Genomic DNA, 15,371 nt, shown 5'->3' with positions numbered 1-15,371 from the left:
TGGTGGTGATGGTGATGGTGGTGGTGATGATGGTGGTGATGGTGGTGGTGGTGGTGGTGATGGTGGTGATGGTGGTGATGGTGGTCACGATGATGACGGGGGCGTTTACTGCACGTTTACCAACCTAGTGCTCTTGTGCCCCTGCAGGTGGAGTGCATTGATGAGCATCAGGCCAACGAGGCCCTGGAGGAGGTAACTCTCTGGGTGGTTCCCTCTCTACAGGACATGATGCAGGACACACAGAGACTGTTCTGCACCCCACTGTGGTACGATGGGTGGAAGCCTGGTGGAGGCATGGAGGGTCAGAACCAGCTCTTGCCCTGTGCTATGAAGTAGAGGCCCCCAGGTCATGAAGGGAGTCTGTGTACCAAACACTCATTTCTAAATCCAGGTGCTGACAACTTAGAATATATGTTCTCAGAGAAGATGATAACCTTTAATGTTGGCTAGGTCCCTAGGCTGATCTACCAATAACCATCTTTTAAAAGATTTTTTTCTTCAATTGTAAAAGTATCAGTTACAATAGAATATTTGGAAAATAGAGAATTGGTTAACAAAGAAAATATAAACTCTTACGTTCCTTAAATCTGCCAATCAGAACTGACAGTAACATCCTGATTTATAATAGCAGAAACAGCTGCATATACTTCGATTTGCCGGCAAAGGCTCCGCGTCATTTTTCTCTGCTTTTCTTGAATTTCACACGAGGTTGAATGTCTCCCTTCCTATCTAATGGTCACTTGTTTGTCTTTTTTCCGGAATCACCAGCTTTTGGGCTTTGCTAGCAAACAGCTCTTCTGTCCACAGTGTGTCTGACACATGGTGATGGACCCAGGCCACATTCATGAAAGAAAGAATGTGGGGGGGGCCGTCCCGCGCCCCCCCCAGCATCACAGCCCCCTCTCCACTCCACTAGGCGACCTCCTTTCACACCCAAGCTGCTGTCATAAGCAGCTGCCGTCCGGCCTAAGTCGCTAAGGGAGCCGTTTCTACTGCCTAAAGCTGTTCGTTTGCAAAGCACTTTGAGCTGAGGGCAGGGGCCCTGGGACCTCTAGTGTACACAACCAGGAGGCCAGGTGGCCTGGGCACAGCAGCAGCGGCCGGCCTCCCGCTGGCCACACCCCCTTCGTCAGCCAACCCGGACTGTGCTTGTTTCCAACGCACCAGGCGCTCTGCCTACATCGGCTTACCTAGTCCTCCCGACACCCCTGTGAAGCAGATACCACCGTTACTGCCGTTTCCAGATGAGGCTAGGAGGCTCAGAGAGGTTGAGGAGCCTCTCCTCAGTCACACAGCACAGCCAGCTCATGCCAGAGACAGGACATACCCTGGGCTGTCTGGCCCCTAACCTCCAGCTGCCCAACCTCCCTGGGCCCGCGCTCAGAGCTGGAAGCATGTGGTTTTTGTTGGGACGTGTGACAGAGAAGCACCTCTAGAAGCAGTGTTTCCCTAACATCCCCACTTTCTCTGGCCTCGCCTCGCAGTTGATGCCACTGCTGAAGCTTCAGCATGCCCACGTCTCCATCTACCAGGAGCTCTTCATCATGTGGAACAGTGAGGTGGGTCAGAGCACCCCCCCGCTGTGCCCCCCCAAGCGCCAATGGCCGCAGCACTCATGGGGCCACGCCGGGAGCTCTCTGGGCATCGTCTCACGTGCGTCCCACAGCCTCTGCATAGGAGGATCACTGTCCCACTTTCCGGAAGAAGTGGAGGCTGGGAGAAACCAGCTGGCGACAACCGAGCAGGATTCCAGTCTGGGTCTGGTCGCCCCGAGCCCCGTGCTTGGTCCCATTGGCGAGCTGATTTCTCATCTTCAAGGAGCCGGAAGCTTGCCGGTTACTCCACATGGGGCTGAGCTGGGGGATGCCGGGGGCTGGAGGGGAAGGGGGCCAGGTGTGACCCCACAGTCAGACCCCCATCTGGGCTGACAACCGAGGGAGGAGCCCCCTCCCCTTCAGCTGGGCCCTGAGGAAAGCCGTGGGGAGGGCCCCTCACCACCTGTCCCAAGTATTTTCTGAGCACCTCCTCACGCTCTCAAGGGGGACACAGAGAAGCCAAGAGGACATGTCACTGCGGGAGGGAAGGCAGGGTGCTCTGAGAGGCCTGACGGGGGCTGCTGGGGTCCTGTCGGGTGCAGGCCCCTCAGAGGGAGGAGTGGATCTCAGCTGAGCCCTAAGGGACAAAGAGCCTGGTGTCCCAGACACGGTGGTCTACGTGTGCGGTGGCCAGGAGACCCCACGCCCCTTTAGGTTTTCCTAAAGCAGCTTTAGTGTAGATGGGGGGTAGGGGGGGTGGGGGGAGGAGAGAGGAGGCGGAGGCGGGAGCTGCTCAGGAGGGGCTGTTCCCCCCACAGAAGGGGGCATTCTCCCATAGTCACTGCCGGTGGTGGCCTGGCTGGGAGGAAAGACCTGGAGCAGGTGACGGCCCGGAAGCCCCCAGGCCTGGGCCTCTGGAGGCCAGAACTCGGCACCTGGCTAAGGGGCTGTGTCCCCTGCAGATCTCCTCTCTGTTCCTTTGCCTGGTGATGGAGTTCCACGAGGGAAGCTTCCAGAATGTCATTGAGAAGAAGAGGGCGGCAAAGAGAGTCATTGACTCCCAGGTAAGACAGACTCTCTGGGGCACCAGGCCTGGGTGCCACAGGCCCCACAGCGGGGGGCAGAGGGGTGGGCACCGATGGAGTCTGGTCTCATTTCTTCCGACAGTTATGAATGAAGGTATTTGCATACCGTAACGTGCACAGATCTTAAGTGTACACCTTGGTGTGTTTTGCATAGGCAGACACTCCCGTCCCCTCCCTCACATGAGGTCAGAGCGTTCCTGGACCTTCAGACAGTCCCAGCCAGTACCCAGGGTTCGACTTCTGCCTTCAGAGATCCTTCTGCCTGTCCCTGAAGTTCTCATAAATGGGCTCATACAGCATGTTGTTTGCTTGTGTCTGGTTTCTCGCGTTCATCCCAGTGCTTTGAGATTTACCCACCTGTGAGTGTGTCAGGAGATCATCCCTCTCCACTCTGTCAGATGGCCACATCACCATCAGTGTATCTGGTCCAGTGCTGTGAGCATCTGTGTTGCTTCCAGTTTGGGGCTATTATGAAGAAGGGCTGCCATGAACACTGCTGGGCATATGTTTTGATGGACCTAAGCATTCATTTTCTGCGTGACCGTGGAGTTGTTGGATCACAGAATGGGTGCGTGTGCTGCTTTAGCCAGTGTGCCAGTTTTCCAGGATGGTTGGTTGACTTGGTGTTGATTCTCATCCCAAGTTGTGAGTCTTTCGGCTCTGCATCCTGGCCCACATTTCACTGTGTCAGTCTTCTTAATTTTAATTAAAAATTATATTTTAGTTTCAATTATTTTGAGTAGTCATGGTGAGTGCTTTTTGGCCATTTGGATATCTTCTTTTGTGCCTGTTCAGGTCTCTTGCCCATTTAAACATTAGGGTTGTCCGTCTTTTCTTGTTGATTCATAGTGGCTCTTTATATATTATGGACACAGTGTCCAGATGTCCTCTCCCAGTCTGTGGCTTGCCAGTTCACTTTCTTAATTGTAATGAACTCTGGTTCATCAGTGTTTCGCCTGAGGTTGGTGTCTTCTGAGCCTTTAGAGAAGGCTTCCCCGCCCCAAGGTCATGACGATATTTTCCTCTGTTGCCCTTGGAGCTGGATCCATTTTGCTTTCACATTTAGGTCTATGACCCACCCCAAATAAATTTTGCCTGCTTTTGCTCTGAACACGCCTCTGTTCTGTTGGGCCACCAGGCACTGCGACCCTACTGGGGTGTTCTGAGGGGCACGCAGCTCCAAAGTGGGCCTCAGAGACAGCCTCTGAGTGGGTTTCAAACTTTCTGTTTGTAGTAGAGCCCTGTCGAGCACAAAAATGTTCTCAGAACCCCCAGTAAGGAAAGCAGAGCTACTCTAGTCAGGGGTCTGGGGGTCAGTGGAAGGTGGCGTGGCAGGAACCCCAGGGTTCTGCCTGCTCAGCCCCTCTCTTGACACCCCAGGTGGAATCCAGGGCTCCTAGGAACACGGTTTGAAAATCACTGCCCTGGAAACCAGGTGGATCTTGTTTCTGACACAAACTGCTTTCAGAATGTTCTCTCTCAGGGACCTTTCCATTCTAATGCCCTGGAGAGGCAAACCCGAAGTAGCAGCTGCAGACTTCAGCATCTCTGGTACCCATGGGGTGGGACCCGGGCGGGGCTAGAGCCCCAGGGCCCCCGGGGTCTGCTGGAGACAGGAGTGGGGGGTCTGGAGACCAGGGTGTCGCCGGCTAACAGGGCATTTCTGTCCAGAGGGCCTCGAAGCAGCCTGCAGCAGAAGCTCCCGCACTGGCTCTGAGCTGTTGGCCGCTCACTTCAGGCCCATTTCAAGACGCAGGGTGGGAACTGGCCACGACCCTGCTGGCTGCTCTGAGTGGTCACTGACCTGCCTAAGAGCAGCTGGGAGGCCCACCTGGGAGCTTTCAGGCCCCCCCCAGTCCTGGCATCTCTCGCTCTTTCCCCAGTGGATGCAGAACATGCTGGGCCAGGTGTTGAATGCGCTGGAGTACCTGCACCAGCTGGACATTATCCACAGGTGACCGTGGTGGCCAGGCTGCTTGAGGAGAAAAGGCACCTCCTGGGGGTGGCACCTCCAGGTGGCAGCGCCCGGGCGCGGGCCCAAGGGAGAGAGGTGCAGCTGGGACAAGGACGGGCCCCTCCCCCTCCCAGAGCACCTCCCTGGCTTAAAGAGAACGTCACCCCCTCCACGACCCTCCCCATGCACAGACGGGGCAGTTGGTTCTAAAGTGCAAGGGAAGAACCAGATAACAGCACTGACGAAGAGATTAGGCTGCCCGAGGGCCTCTGGGCACTCCCAGGCTGAGCTTTTGACCTGCCAGTTTCATTCTCCAGAATCGTGATCTGAAGGATCAGTGCTGTATTTAGAGGAGAGAAAACTGTGTGAACCAAACGTAGGAAGGAAATGCTCGAGATTCCGTGTTAATGTCAGCTGAGATCTGGAAGGTCGTTAGCAGAGGGACCACGGGAGGATCAGTGTTTCCTTACTTGCAGTTGGCTTGTTTTTCCCATTTGAAATAACAGTATATTTATGCTTACAGAAAACGATATTCAAAAAGTGGCTGAACAACAACAACAACAAAAAGTGGCTGAACAGGGCATCTACTGAGGAGAGAGGAGGAGGGGTGTGGGCTGCTGCGGCGGCCCTGGGTGTGGCGGGAGCTGAGGGTTCACAGACGGACGTGGCCCTGCCAGGCAGTGGGTGGAAGGGCGCGCCTCTCGGTTTCAGGAACCTCAAGCCCTCCAACATCGCCCTGGTCAGCAGTGACCACTGCAAACTGCAGGACCTGAGCTCCAACGCACTCATGACCGACGTAGCCAAGTGGAACGTCCGTGCAGAGGAAGGTGGCTGGCGTCCTCCCGGCCAGCAGACAGTGGTGGCGGGGGAGAACTGCGGGAGGGCCCATTCAACCGAGTGGGGGGGCATGCAGGGTCCAAAAGACACTCAGAAAATGTTAACCTTCAAGAAGGGGGAAGGAAGGCCTCAGAAGGGAGGAGACTGACATGCACAGAGGGAGGGCTGGTGGGCGGCAGGCATTGGCTCGGGCTGGATTACTTTACTGAGTCTCAGAATAACCCAGGAGGTGGTAAAGGTGAGCAGTCCGGGGAGAGAAGTTTTCCTTCCTTTAAAAAAACAACAGGGCGGGCTTCCCTGGTGGCGCAGTGGTTGAGAGTCCGCCTGCCGATGCAGGGGACACGGGTTCGTGCCCCGGTCCAGGAGGATCCCACATGCCGCAGAGCGGCTAGGCCCATGAGTCATGGCCGCTGAGCCTGCGCATCTGGAGCCTGGGCTCCGCAACGGGAGAGGCCACAGCAGTGAGAGGCCTGCGTAACGCAAAAAAAAAAAAAAAAAGACAACAGGGCAAAGGGAGCTGGGCTTCAACCCTATAACGGCTATCAGGGGTGGAGAGAGCAACTCTCCAGTGGAGGACTCCAGAGTCCCGGGCTGGCAGGGACCAGTGGCATGCTGTCCTTGATGGGTGGATGGGTGGATAGATGGATGGATGGATAGATGAGTGGGTGGGTGGATGGACAAATGGATAGATGAACATGCAGATAGATGAACAGACGGATAGATGGGTGGAAGGATGGATAGGCGGGTGTGGGTGGGCAAGTGAGTGGACGGGTGGATCTACTGGAGGTGTAGATGGCAGGGGTCCTTGGAGCCCACCCCTTTGCTCTTTGTTTGGGGAATGGAGGTCTGGAGAGGGAGGGGCTGCCTGCAGCCTGTCAGGCACTGATAGAGCTGGGCCGGGGACCCTGCTCTTTTGGCTCCCTGTCTGGAGTTCAGGTTTGTTTGTTTATGTATGTATGTATGTATTTATTGGCGGCGCGGCATGCGGGATCTTAGTTCCCTGACCAGGTATCGAACCCGTGCCCCTGGCAGTGGAAGCGCAGAGTCTTTACCACTGGACAGCCAGGGAAGTCCCAGGGGTTCAGGTTTAGAAACTAGGGCAGGGCAACCAGAACATTGCCTCAAGGTCCCGACTAAGTGTTGGGAGGGGCAAGACGTTTATGGAGAGTGCAGATTTTAGCCTTTGTGGCAAACGCCCCTTCCGATTATTTCTGCAGCTGCAGTGGGACACAGGTGCGCACACGGCCAGCCTGGTGGGCCCCTGCCAAGATGGGCAGCCTCACTGGTGAAGATCAAGGGCCAGGATCTTACTGACCAGGGGCCTCTTCCTTTTCCCCCTCAGATAGCACATCTCTCCCTCCCTGGAGGAGGGTGATGGAGGGCTCATTTTTCAAGCTGCTTGCTTCCCCAGGGAGCATGGGACTCACGCAGCCCCCACTTCACTCCTACCAACAGACCCCTCTCACAAGTCCTGGATGGCCCCCGAAGCCCTCAACTTCTCCTTCAGCCAGAAATCTGACATCTGGTCCCTGGGCTGCATCATTCTCGACATGGCCGGCTGCTCCTTCCTGGATGTGAGGGGCCTTCCGTCCACCCCTCCCCGCCACACCTGAACCCCACTCCCCACAGCCACAGGGAGCCAGGCTCTGCCCACCGCCGGCCCTGAAAAGGGCGCATTCTTCCCGTTGGCACCCTCCTGCCCACCCTGAGTGCCTGTGGGGCTGTGTGGAGGACCCCCGCTGCCCCAGCCGCCAGAGGACCCCGCATTTGGGCCTGCTCGGCCCTCATGTGGTGGTGGTGATGGTGATGGTAACATTCAATCTGCCCCAACAGCGCCCCCTTATGGACAAGAACAGCTGAGTTCGGGTGCACTAACCGGCCCCCAGTGGGAGTCCGGCCGTGGACGGAGGGCTGTTCCCTTACTCCCTCCAGCCAGTAAGATGGCCACTTGCTTTTCTCTGAACTTCCATTTCTTCCTCGTACAAGAACTGTGGGGCGCAGGTGGCCTCTGTGCGTTCCTGACGGCGGCGGCCACGTCGCCTCCCCTCTGCCCGAGGTCAGGCCATCTTCCTTTAGCTGAGGTGCACAAGTGGTCCTCTCTCTCCTCCCAGAGCACGGAAGCCATGCTTCTGCGGAAGTCCATCCGGAGTTCCCCCGACGGCCTGAGGGGTGTCCTGAGGACCATGGAGGAGAGGAGGGTCCCCGATGCGGAAATCTTCAGTTCCCTTTTGCCTCTGATGCTCCAGGCCGACCCGTCGGGTCGAATAACCATCAGGTGAGCTCAGGCCCTGGGGTGGCAGTTCACTGTCAGCCTGTGCACGCACTTGGGGTTTTCACACCACAAAGCGCTGCGTCCATGGACAGTGGCTCCTCCAGTTTGGGCTGCCCCAAACCGTGGCCGCATCTCTGAGTGCAAGACGAACAGGGCCAGCTTCCCCATCAGGTGCGCGAGGCATGGCCCAGGGCCCAGGAAAACGTTTTAACTCTAATGTAAAGTCAGAAGAACAAAATGATCCACCCTGGGTTATATTCACCTTTATACCAACACAGCCAGAAATTGTGATTTTGGGGTCTATGTTATGGAGGAAGGGGCCCATGCGAGTGCAAGCGCCAGGGCCCAGCACTGTCCTCCCTCGGCCCCTCCTGGAGGGGGAAGTGCTGCAGTGCCCGCTGGACGCACTGTGATGCTGGGAGGGGTGATCCCAAGCGGGTGCCCAAAACAGGTGGAGGCCCAGCAGCTGCTGGACGCAGAGGGGACGCAGGGCCAGCTGGCAGCTCTCCGCCCCTCCCCAGGGACGTGATTCACTTGTTTGTGAGCAGCGACTTCAGCTCCTCCAGCAGTGCCCTGATGCTGCACCAGCAGGTGGTGCCCAACTTCCTCATCGACATGCTGCTAGAGAGCAGCGTCACCAGCACCTTAGGTGATGATGGGGCCCTGAGGGGGCGGCGCCAGAGGCTGCTGTGGCCCCGGCACCCCATTGTCTTTAGCTGGGGGGCAGTGACCCCCCCAGTCCCCTGGACCGCTCCTCACACATGGCCGGTGGGCTTGCCCCTCGTCCATCCCAAGCACTGCTTTGCTCAGGGTACCACCCCGCTCAGATACCCCTGAGCTTACCTAGAGCAGAGTTCATCTCTGTGGCCAGGCCCCCACCTGCTTCCCCTCTGTTCCGGCTACACAGTCCTCGACGTCACCAAACAGCCCCTCACTGCCACGCACCCCACCACAGACTCCCCGCTTTTTGCTCGCTCGCCCGGCACACAGCGGCCCGGTGCCTAGAGTGTCTTGCCCAATGAGCAGCACCTCCTGTGTGGTTGCTACGTGCCCAGAATGGTGCTCACGCTGGGGCCGGCACAGCAGCCACCGTGGACCAGCAGGCATGGCCCTGCAGGAAGGTGAGGTGGCCCAGGGGCTCCGTGTGCAATGTGACATGTGCAGGCCTGAGGCTCCAGGCACAGTGCTGGCTGGTCACCCCCCACCCCGCAGAAGTGCACACGATAGACTCCTCCGTGTGCCCCAGGCTGGGGGCTACCCCCACGGTCTTGGATAGAGAATGGATCTGGAGGTCATCTTCCAGTTCGGGGGTGGCTCCGCCCTCCCATCCCTCCTCCCCATCAGTGGCTCCCTGCGCCGGCTGCCTGTGATAAGGGGCTGCCACCTCTGCCTCCCTTTCTGGAGAAGGGGACCCGTGAGGGCCCAGCTGCTGTCTCCGTCTCGTGGCCATGGGCTTTGGAGGCAGACAGCTGGCTCCAGCTGAAGGTCATCGCCCTGAGTACCCTGGAGGGAGTTACCTGAGGGAGGTGTGGAGTGGAAGCACCCCCCTGGGCGGGTTCTCAGGCAGATCCAGGTTCGACTTTGGACAGGTGGCTCGGCCGGGAAGGTGAGGATGATAAGGCCGCCACCTCGCGCCGGGTCACGTGGGCCCGTGCAGTGGTGCTCACGGATGCGCCCCTGGTGCCCCGGCCCTCAGGCGGGTCCCTGAGCCAAGGCGCCTCCCCGTGCTGCCCTGTCCCCCGCAGAGGTCATGCAGAACTTCTCCAGCCACCCCGAAGTCCAGCAGAGGGCCCTGGAGAGGCTCCTGAGGATGTCTGAAGACCAGCAAGGTAGAGCCGCCACCCTCTCGCCTTCCCCCAGGTGCCCCGGCCCTTCCAGCTTCCCTAGCTGGTACTTTCTGACGCCCGTTTACATTCCCATGAGCATGCACGGCTTTACCACCTGCTTGGAACAGGAGCCTGGACTTCCTCCTGTGCCGCCGCTTTCACTGAGCAGACAAGCGGGCGGGGGGTGGGCTCGGCATCCGAACCACTTCCCGGGGCCCCCCTCACGTGCTGCTCATGGATGCTTAACAGACACCCCGTCCCTGCCACCATCCCTCTGGCTGGCTCTTTGAGTGGTTGCCGATTTCCCGGTATCATAAGCAATGTTACACAGTCCGCCCCGGGGCACGTGTGTGCTCTGTGTGCTTCTGCAGGATAAATTCCTACACGTGCAGGCTGTGAATACTTCACAATTTCATAGATACTGCAAATTGCCCTCCGTCGATGCACCAACTTTCTCACCTCCCAAGAGTGCATGAGAACACCTCTTCACCCAACTTTCTCCATCGAGGAGTATTAATATTTTTAATTTTGCCAAAACATTGGTTTGTAAAATCTCTGCCCTCAATCTGTCTCACCAGCCTGAATATTACATTCATTCACTCATCCGTCCATCCATCCATCCACCCGTCTCTCCATCCGTCCATCCATCCATCCACCCGTCTCTCCATCCATCCATCCACCTGTCTCTCCATCCGTCCGTCCATACATCCATCCGTCCACCGATCTTCCTTCCATAGATGGTCGTCCCAGTGGCCGGGACAGCAGAGATCATAAGGGCCCAGTGCCAGCCCTCTAATGAGGCAGCAGAGACCTCACCTTGGCCATTTCCCTTCCCCTCCCTCTCCTTCCCCGTGACCCTGTCTAGAGCAAGGCTGTGGAGAGGAGAGAGTCCATGGGAAGAGATTCTGCCTTCCCAGAGAGAGTGAGAGAGGCTGCTGGGCCCCTTCCCAAGACTGGCCTCGGCTGTCACCCCAGAGCCACACCTGCCTCAGCCAGCCTCGCCTGGAGACGGGATAGCCATGGCTTGGCTTCCCTGGTGCCAGCACTTTTGTCCTTGTCATTCTTACCAGGAGGACACAGGCTGAGAGAGGTGAAGCAGCGGTTAGGAAGGGGCGCAGCTCTGTGGACCCCCGGCTGCCCACCACTGCCTTCCCCCCTTGCCAGCACACGCCCTGGCCCAGAGGAAGGTCTAAGGGACCCACAGATGTCCCCTCTCAGGGCAGTAACGGCCAAAGGCTCTGGAGTCAGATAGGCTAGGTTCAAAGCAAGGGCTCACATCTCCCTGACCCTCAGTTTTCTCATCTGTCAAATGAGGATCGATCTTGTAGAGCTGCTGGAAGAAGATCCCTACGGCAGACGCGTGGCAAGCACTCAACACACCCTGACTGATCGCGTCTGATCACCCGTCTGCTCGTCCACCCAGGGGCCCACGTGTGACGCCCTGCAGACTCCCATCAGGGTCTGGTCCACACCCCCTCCCGCCACCTGCTCGTACGCCGAGTCTCACTCTGCCCCCCACGCTGCCAGGTGTGCCGTGGCCGGCGGAGCTGGCGGAGGTGTTGGTCGGCATCGTGAAGCAGCACGACGGGGTCCTTGACGCACAGCCGTGTGCCTGCTCCCTGCTGCTCCGCACCCGGGGCCAAGGTGGGCTCCAGGCACAGCTGGCTTCTCCTACCCCCGTCCTCCCACGCCAGTCATCCCCCAGGCATCTGACCCTCTGGGCACCCAACCCCACCCCAGGATGACAGGCAGGGCGCAGCCAGGAGTCTGGGGCACCACCCGAGGCCTGCCTCTGTGGCCCTGGACCAGCTGCTCCCCCTTCTGGCTGATCTCTAGGCATGAAACGAGGAGCTGGTCATAGGGGTCCTGTGGTGTGAGCCCAGGCAGGTGGGATGGGGTCCCAGGCGTGGGCTCCCAGGAGGGCAGCTGAGGAGGGATGGGAGAGGCTGGAGCTGAGAGCCCGAGGGCCTGGCCTCCGATTTTTAAACTGGAATACTTCACTGCCTTCTCACTTGAATATTTAGGCTGAATTTCCATGTAATGCTTTACACCGCACGTGCTCACAGCCCTGGCAGGGCCCCCAGCCCTCCGGTCCTTGGCTCGGTCATGCAATAAGCACTTATGGGGCGCCGGAGCCCCGACCTCGGCTTCCTCCCTGGAGACCCCACCCCCGCCCCCGCCCGCTGTCTTCCCACCGTGGCCCCAGCTAAGGGTTCCCCGGCCTCTTTTGCTGGCCTGCGCAGCACTGGGGCAGGACCCGGCGGCCACGGCGCCGAGCAACAGCACCACGGCCCCCATGCCGCTGAGCGTGCGCAGAGCCACCCCGAGGAGCAGCAGCCCCTGGTCACGGTGCACCGCCCGCTCACCGTCGCCAGCCAGGGTGGGCGCCGCCCTCCCGTGGGCGCAGGGCTCAGGCGGGTAGCGCCTGGATGCCCCGAGGGGACAGCTGCTCCGTCCCCAGCTTCCATGTTCACAGTCACGTGTCCCTCTGGCAACATGCACGGGCCGCAGCCAGGCGCCCCCATGGGCTTCACGCCGACGTGTTTCGGGTTCCAGCCCTTGCTGCCCCACCGGCCCCGCTCCAGAGGCCACCAGCGAGCAGTCGGGGGACGGTGTGGGGAGAGGGTCACCACCGAGGGCTTTACACATGTTCCCCATCTCCAGCCACTAACCGGGTGGGCATCGTTCTCTCCAAAGGGAAGCTGGGGCCTCACCTGGAGCCCCGCAGCCCCCACCCCCCCTACACTCACCAGGCAATTTACCACATTTCATTGACCCCGCGCCGAGAAGTCCAAAGGGCTGCCGTGAGTAGCCATGTTGGGACAGCAGGTGTAAATCGGGACCACCTGGCAAACAATGCCAGGTGATCACCCTGAGAGAACACAGTCGTGGTCCCATCTTGGAAGGAAAGCTCAGAGGCCGGTCCCAGCCCAGTAATGGGACGGGAGGTGCTGGAACGGTGGCCCAGGGGATGGCTCATACCCTTGTTTCTGGGTCTCATGCTGGGCATGAAACTGGCCAAGTAGGCACCACTGGCGTGGGATGCATGGGATTGCAGTGCCCTAGGACCACAGAGAAGGGGTGGCCCCCAGGGAGGGCTTCCTCCAGGAGGTGTTCTCTGTGGTCCTAATGCCGGGGCCCACCTGCAGGACTGGCCACAGACGAGCTGCGGAGGGCCGGGCTGTGCGAGCGCATCCTGGAACGCCTGGATGCCTTCCCCAGGAACAGGGACACCTGCGTCAACGGCCTGAGGCTGCTCTGGGCTCTGCTGGTGGACGGTGAGCGGGCCGGGGCTGCGCCCTAACCACCCGAGAGCCGGGAGGAGAGGGAGACAAAGGGCCAGGGTGGACGGGAGAAGCTGCACCGGCATCCTGGGGAGGGGTGGGTTCATATTCGGACCCCCTCGTGCCCAGCCCATGGAACCCTCCAGCTCACGCACATCGTGGGATTTCCTGGGCAGTCCCTGGTTCCACAAGCTGGCCTTAGCACTGGGCAAACCATCCTGACTTCTGATTCAGAAGGGGGGTGCTCCCAGGCCGTGCCACTCCCTCTCCAGGCCCCACTTGGTCCTCCAGCACCTGGGAGGTCATTTTCCCCAAGGAAAAGAGGGCTCCCGACCGTGGAGAGCCCTGCCCACACCCGGCACACAGGGCTTCCCAAACCTCCCCTTGGGGGCCCTGCCGATTCCTACCCTACAGACTGGCTGGCAGGCTGGGGTTGCCCCTACCCCCCAGCTTCTGCGCCACCAAGGAGGTGTCCCCTCCTCCACCCCATCCTGTTCCAGCTGTCATCGTGAACAAGGCCCCCTGGGAGAAAGCCCCGGCCCTCATTGCTGAGGTGCTGGCCACCTACCCCACGGACGCGGAGATGGCTGAAGCCGGCTGTGCAGTCCTGTGGCTGCTGTCCTTGCTGGGTGAGCAGCCCGGGGCCCCGGGGCCTGAGAGGTGGCCCTGGGCCCTCGAGTCGAGACACGTGTGGCCCCCCGCAGGCTGCATAGGGGAGCAGCAGTTGGAAGAGGTGGTGGTCCTAATCCTGCAAAGCATCCGGGCGTGCCAGGACCGAGCCCTGCTGGTGAACAATGCCTGCCGGGGGCTGGCCAGCCTCGCGAAGATGTCTGGTGAGCCTGGGGACGGCCGGGGCTGCCACTAGGAGGCGGGGGAGACTCCCACAGCAACACCTGTCGGCAGCCCACAAACCAAAAGCAAGCACACGCTCAAAGCAGGGAGGGGAAACACCTACAGTCCCATCGCCCAGACATCGCCGCGCAGACCTTCTGTACCCTCACTTCCCGCCGCTCTCTGCAACTCCGCATGGTGACCACCTTGCCTGCCACCCACAAGCCTGGCGTGTGCGCAGGCTCCCCTCCAGGTGTGGCTCTGAAAACAGCCCGAGTCAGGGCTCTGAACTCCGCCTCCAAGCAAACCCCAGCTGTTCCTAAGCCCCCGGCCCAGGTTCTGCACCCAACTTGGCACCACGAGCCTTGACGGACACTCGGGGCCTGGAGCCTGGCAGAGCTTGCCCGCCGTGTGGGGTGGTTTGGCCCCTGTGAGGTCCGGCCCCTGCTGGGTGTGCAGGCTGGTGGGTCTCTGCCTGCTACTCGGCCTGAAGCAGGGAGTGGGGTGACCTTCACTCCTGGAGAGAACCTCCCGAGCGGGCAGGGTCTCCGGGCCTACCCCCCACTCCCGCCGGGATCCCACCGTCAAACGGGGTGGGGTGCTGAAGCCCCAAGAGCAAAAGGCACGTGGCTCAGTGAACAAAGAGCGGGGTCGTCAGAACCCAGCGAGCGTGCGGGACCCCAGAGCCGAGAATCTCGGCTTTGCCTCCTGCTGGCTGTTGATGGCTAAGTCCACTCCCTGGAGGGTCAGCTTCCCCCTGGGCTCCAGGAGGATCTGACAACTATGTGACATCACGGGTCACTGCTCTCACGGGCCCCCAGTCCCCCAGGAGCCAGGCCCAACCTCGCACTGACGGGCCTCCTCACGGGGCAAGGAGGTGCCCTGGAACGTCCCCAGCACCCTCTCTACAAGCACACTGGCCTTGGGGGCTGCTGGGATGGAGAGAGAGGCGGGTGCACACCCCACCAGAGGACACCCGCAGATGCAGAGCCAGGAAAAGCCTGACCTTGGTGGTCCCCACGCTGCAGGACAGCATGGCGTCCCCTGCCAGCTGAGGCTCTTGCTGCCCCACGTGTTCAGTACTGTCACCCACCCACCCCCTCGCCCACGCCCAGAGCTGGCGGCCCTGCAGGTGGTGATGCCCGAGGAGGGCAGCAGTGGCCTCACCCTCATCCAGGAGACGTACCAGCTCCACCAGGACGACCCGGAGGTGGTGGAGAGCATCTGCATGCTGCTGGCCCACCTCGCCTCCCACAGTGAGGACCCCCCTGCCCTCGTCACGCCCTCTCTGGAAGCCAGCATTCAAGAGGCGCCCTGCTAGCGGCTATGACCACTGGGGGAGGGGCAGGAACCCTCCGTGCCGGGCACATGCTAAGCCTCGGCGGGGGAGGGGGGGCCTGGTCTCGGGACCCTCTGCTCTGCCCGCAGAGGACATCCTGTCAGAGCTGGTGTCCAGCGGCATCCAGCCCCTGGTCGAGGAGATCCACGGGCGCTTCACCTCCAGCCTGGTGAGTGTTGGGGGGCTGCCTCAGCCAGACCTGGATGGCACAGAGTCCAGGGGCCGGAGCACTGGTGTGTGGAGGCGACTGGGGCTGCCGCGTGTGTGGTTTTAAGAGGCTCTCCCTGTATCACCGTGTCCACGACCTGACCAAAGTAAACCCTGGAGAGAAGCAGCAGTGAGACCGCTTCAAAGAAAAGCAGATTAACAGAATTTACTCGTGGACCCAGAGACCGTCCATGGAAACGG

The 15,371-nt window shown here is 60.0% G+C and overlaps 1 protein-coding gene across 1 annotated transcript in view; it reads left to right on the top strand.

Moving 5' to 3' along the window:
- STKLD1 (serine/threonine kinase like domain containing 1) overlaps positions 1-15,371 on the top strand; it is a 20,609-nt gene extending 5,238 nt beyond the window's left edge. Inside the window, exons 4-18 of the mRNA XM_029203496.1 lie at positions 148-192; positions 1,485-1,559; positions 2,498-2,599; positions 4,504-4,574; positions 5,286-5,401; positions 6,867-6,985; positions 7,523-7,686; positions 8,205-8,332; positions 9,429-9,512; positions 11,037-11,153; positions 12,659-12,787; positions 13,294-13,422; positions 13,498-13,626; positions 14,740-14,880; positions 15,053-15,371. Of these exons, the coding sequence (XP_029059329.1) occupies positions 148-192; positions 1,485-1,559; positions 2,498-2,599; positions 4,504-4,574; positions 5,286-5,401; positions 6,867-6,985; positions 7,523-7,686; positions 8,205-8,332; positions 9,429-9,512; positions 11,037-11,153; positions 12,659-12,787; positions 13,294-13,422; positions 13,498-13,626; positions 14,740-14,880; positions 15,053-15,237 (1,734 nt within the window). The 3' untranslated portion in view covers positions 15,238-15,371. The remainder of the gene's footprint in view (positions 1-147; positions 193-1,484; positions 1,560-2,497; positions 2,600-4,503; positions 4,575-5,285; positions 5,402-6,866; positions 6,986-7,522; positions 7,687-8,204; positions 8,333-9,428; positions 9,513-11,036; positions 11,154-12,658; positions 12,788-13,293; positions 13,423-13,497; positions 13,627-14,739; positions 14,881-15,052) is intronic.

Source organism: Monodon monoceros, unplaced genomic scaffold (assembly GCF_005190385.1).
Source record: "Monodon monoceros isolate NGI ecotype Baffin Bay Population unplaced genomic scaffold, NGI_Narwhal_1 Super_Scaffold_5, whole genome shotgun sequence".
NCBI classification, from domain to species: Eukaryota; Metazoa; Chordata; class Mammalia; order Artiodactyla; family Monodontidae; genus Monodon; species Monodon monoceros.
The sequence above is the reverse complement of the archived record's forward strand: the minus strand, read 5'-3'. Positions and strand labels throughout refer to the sequence as shown.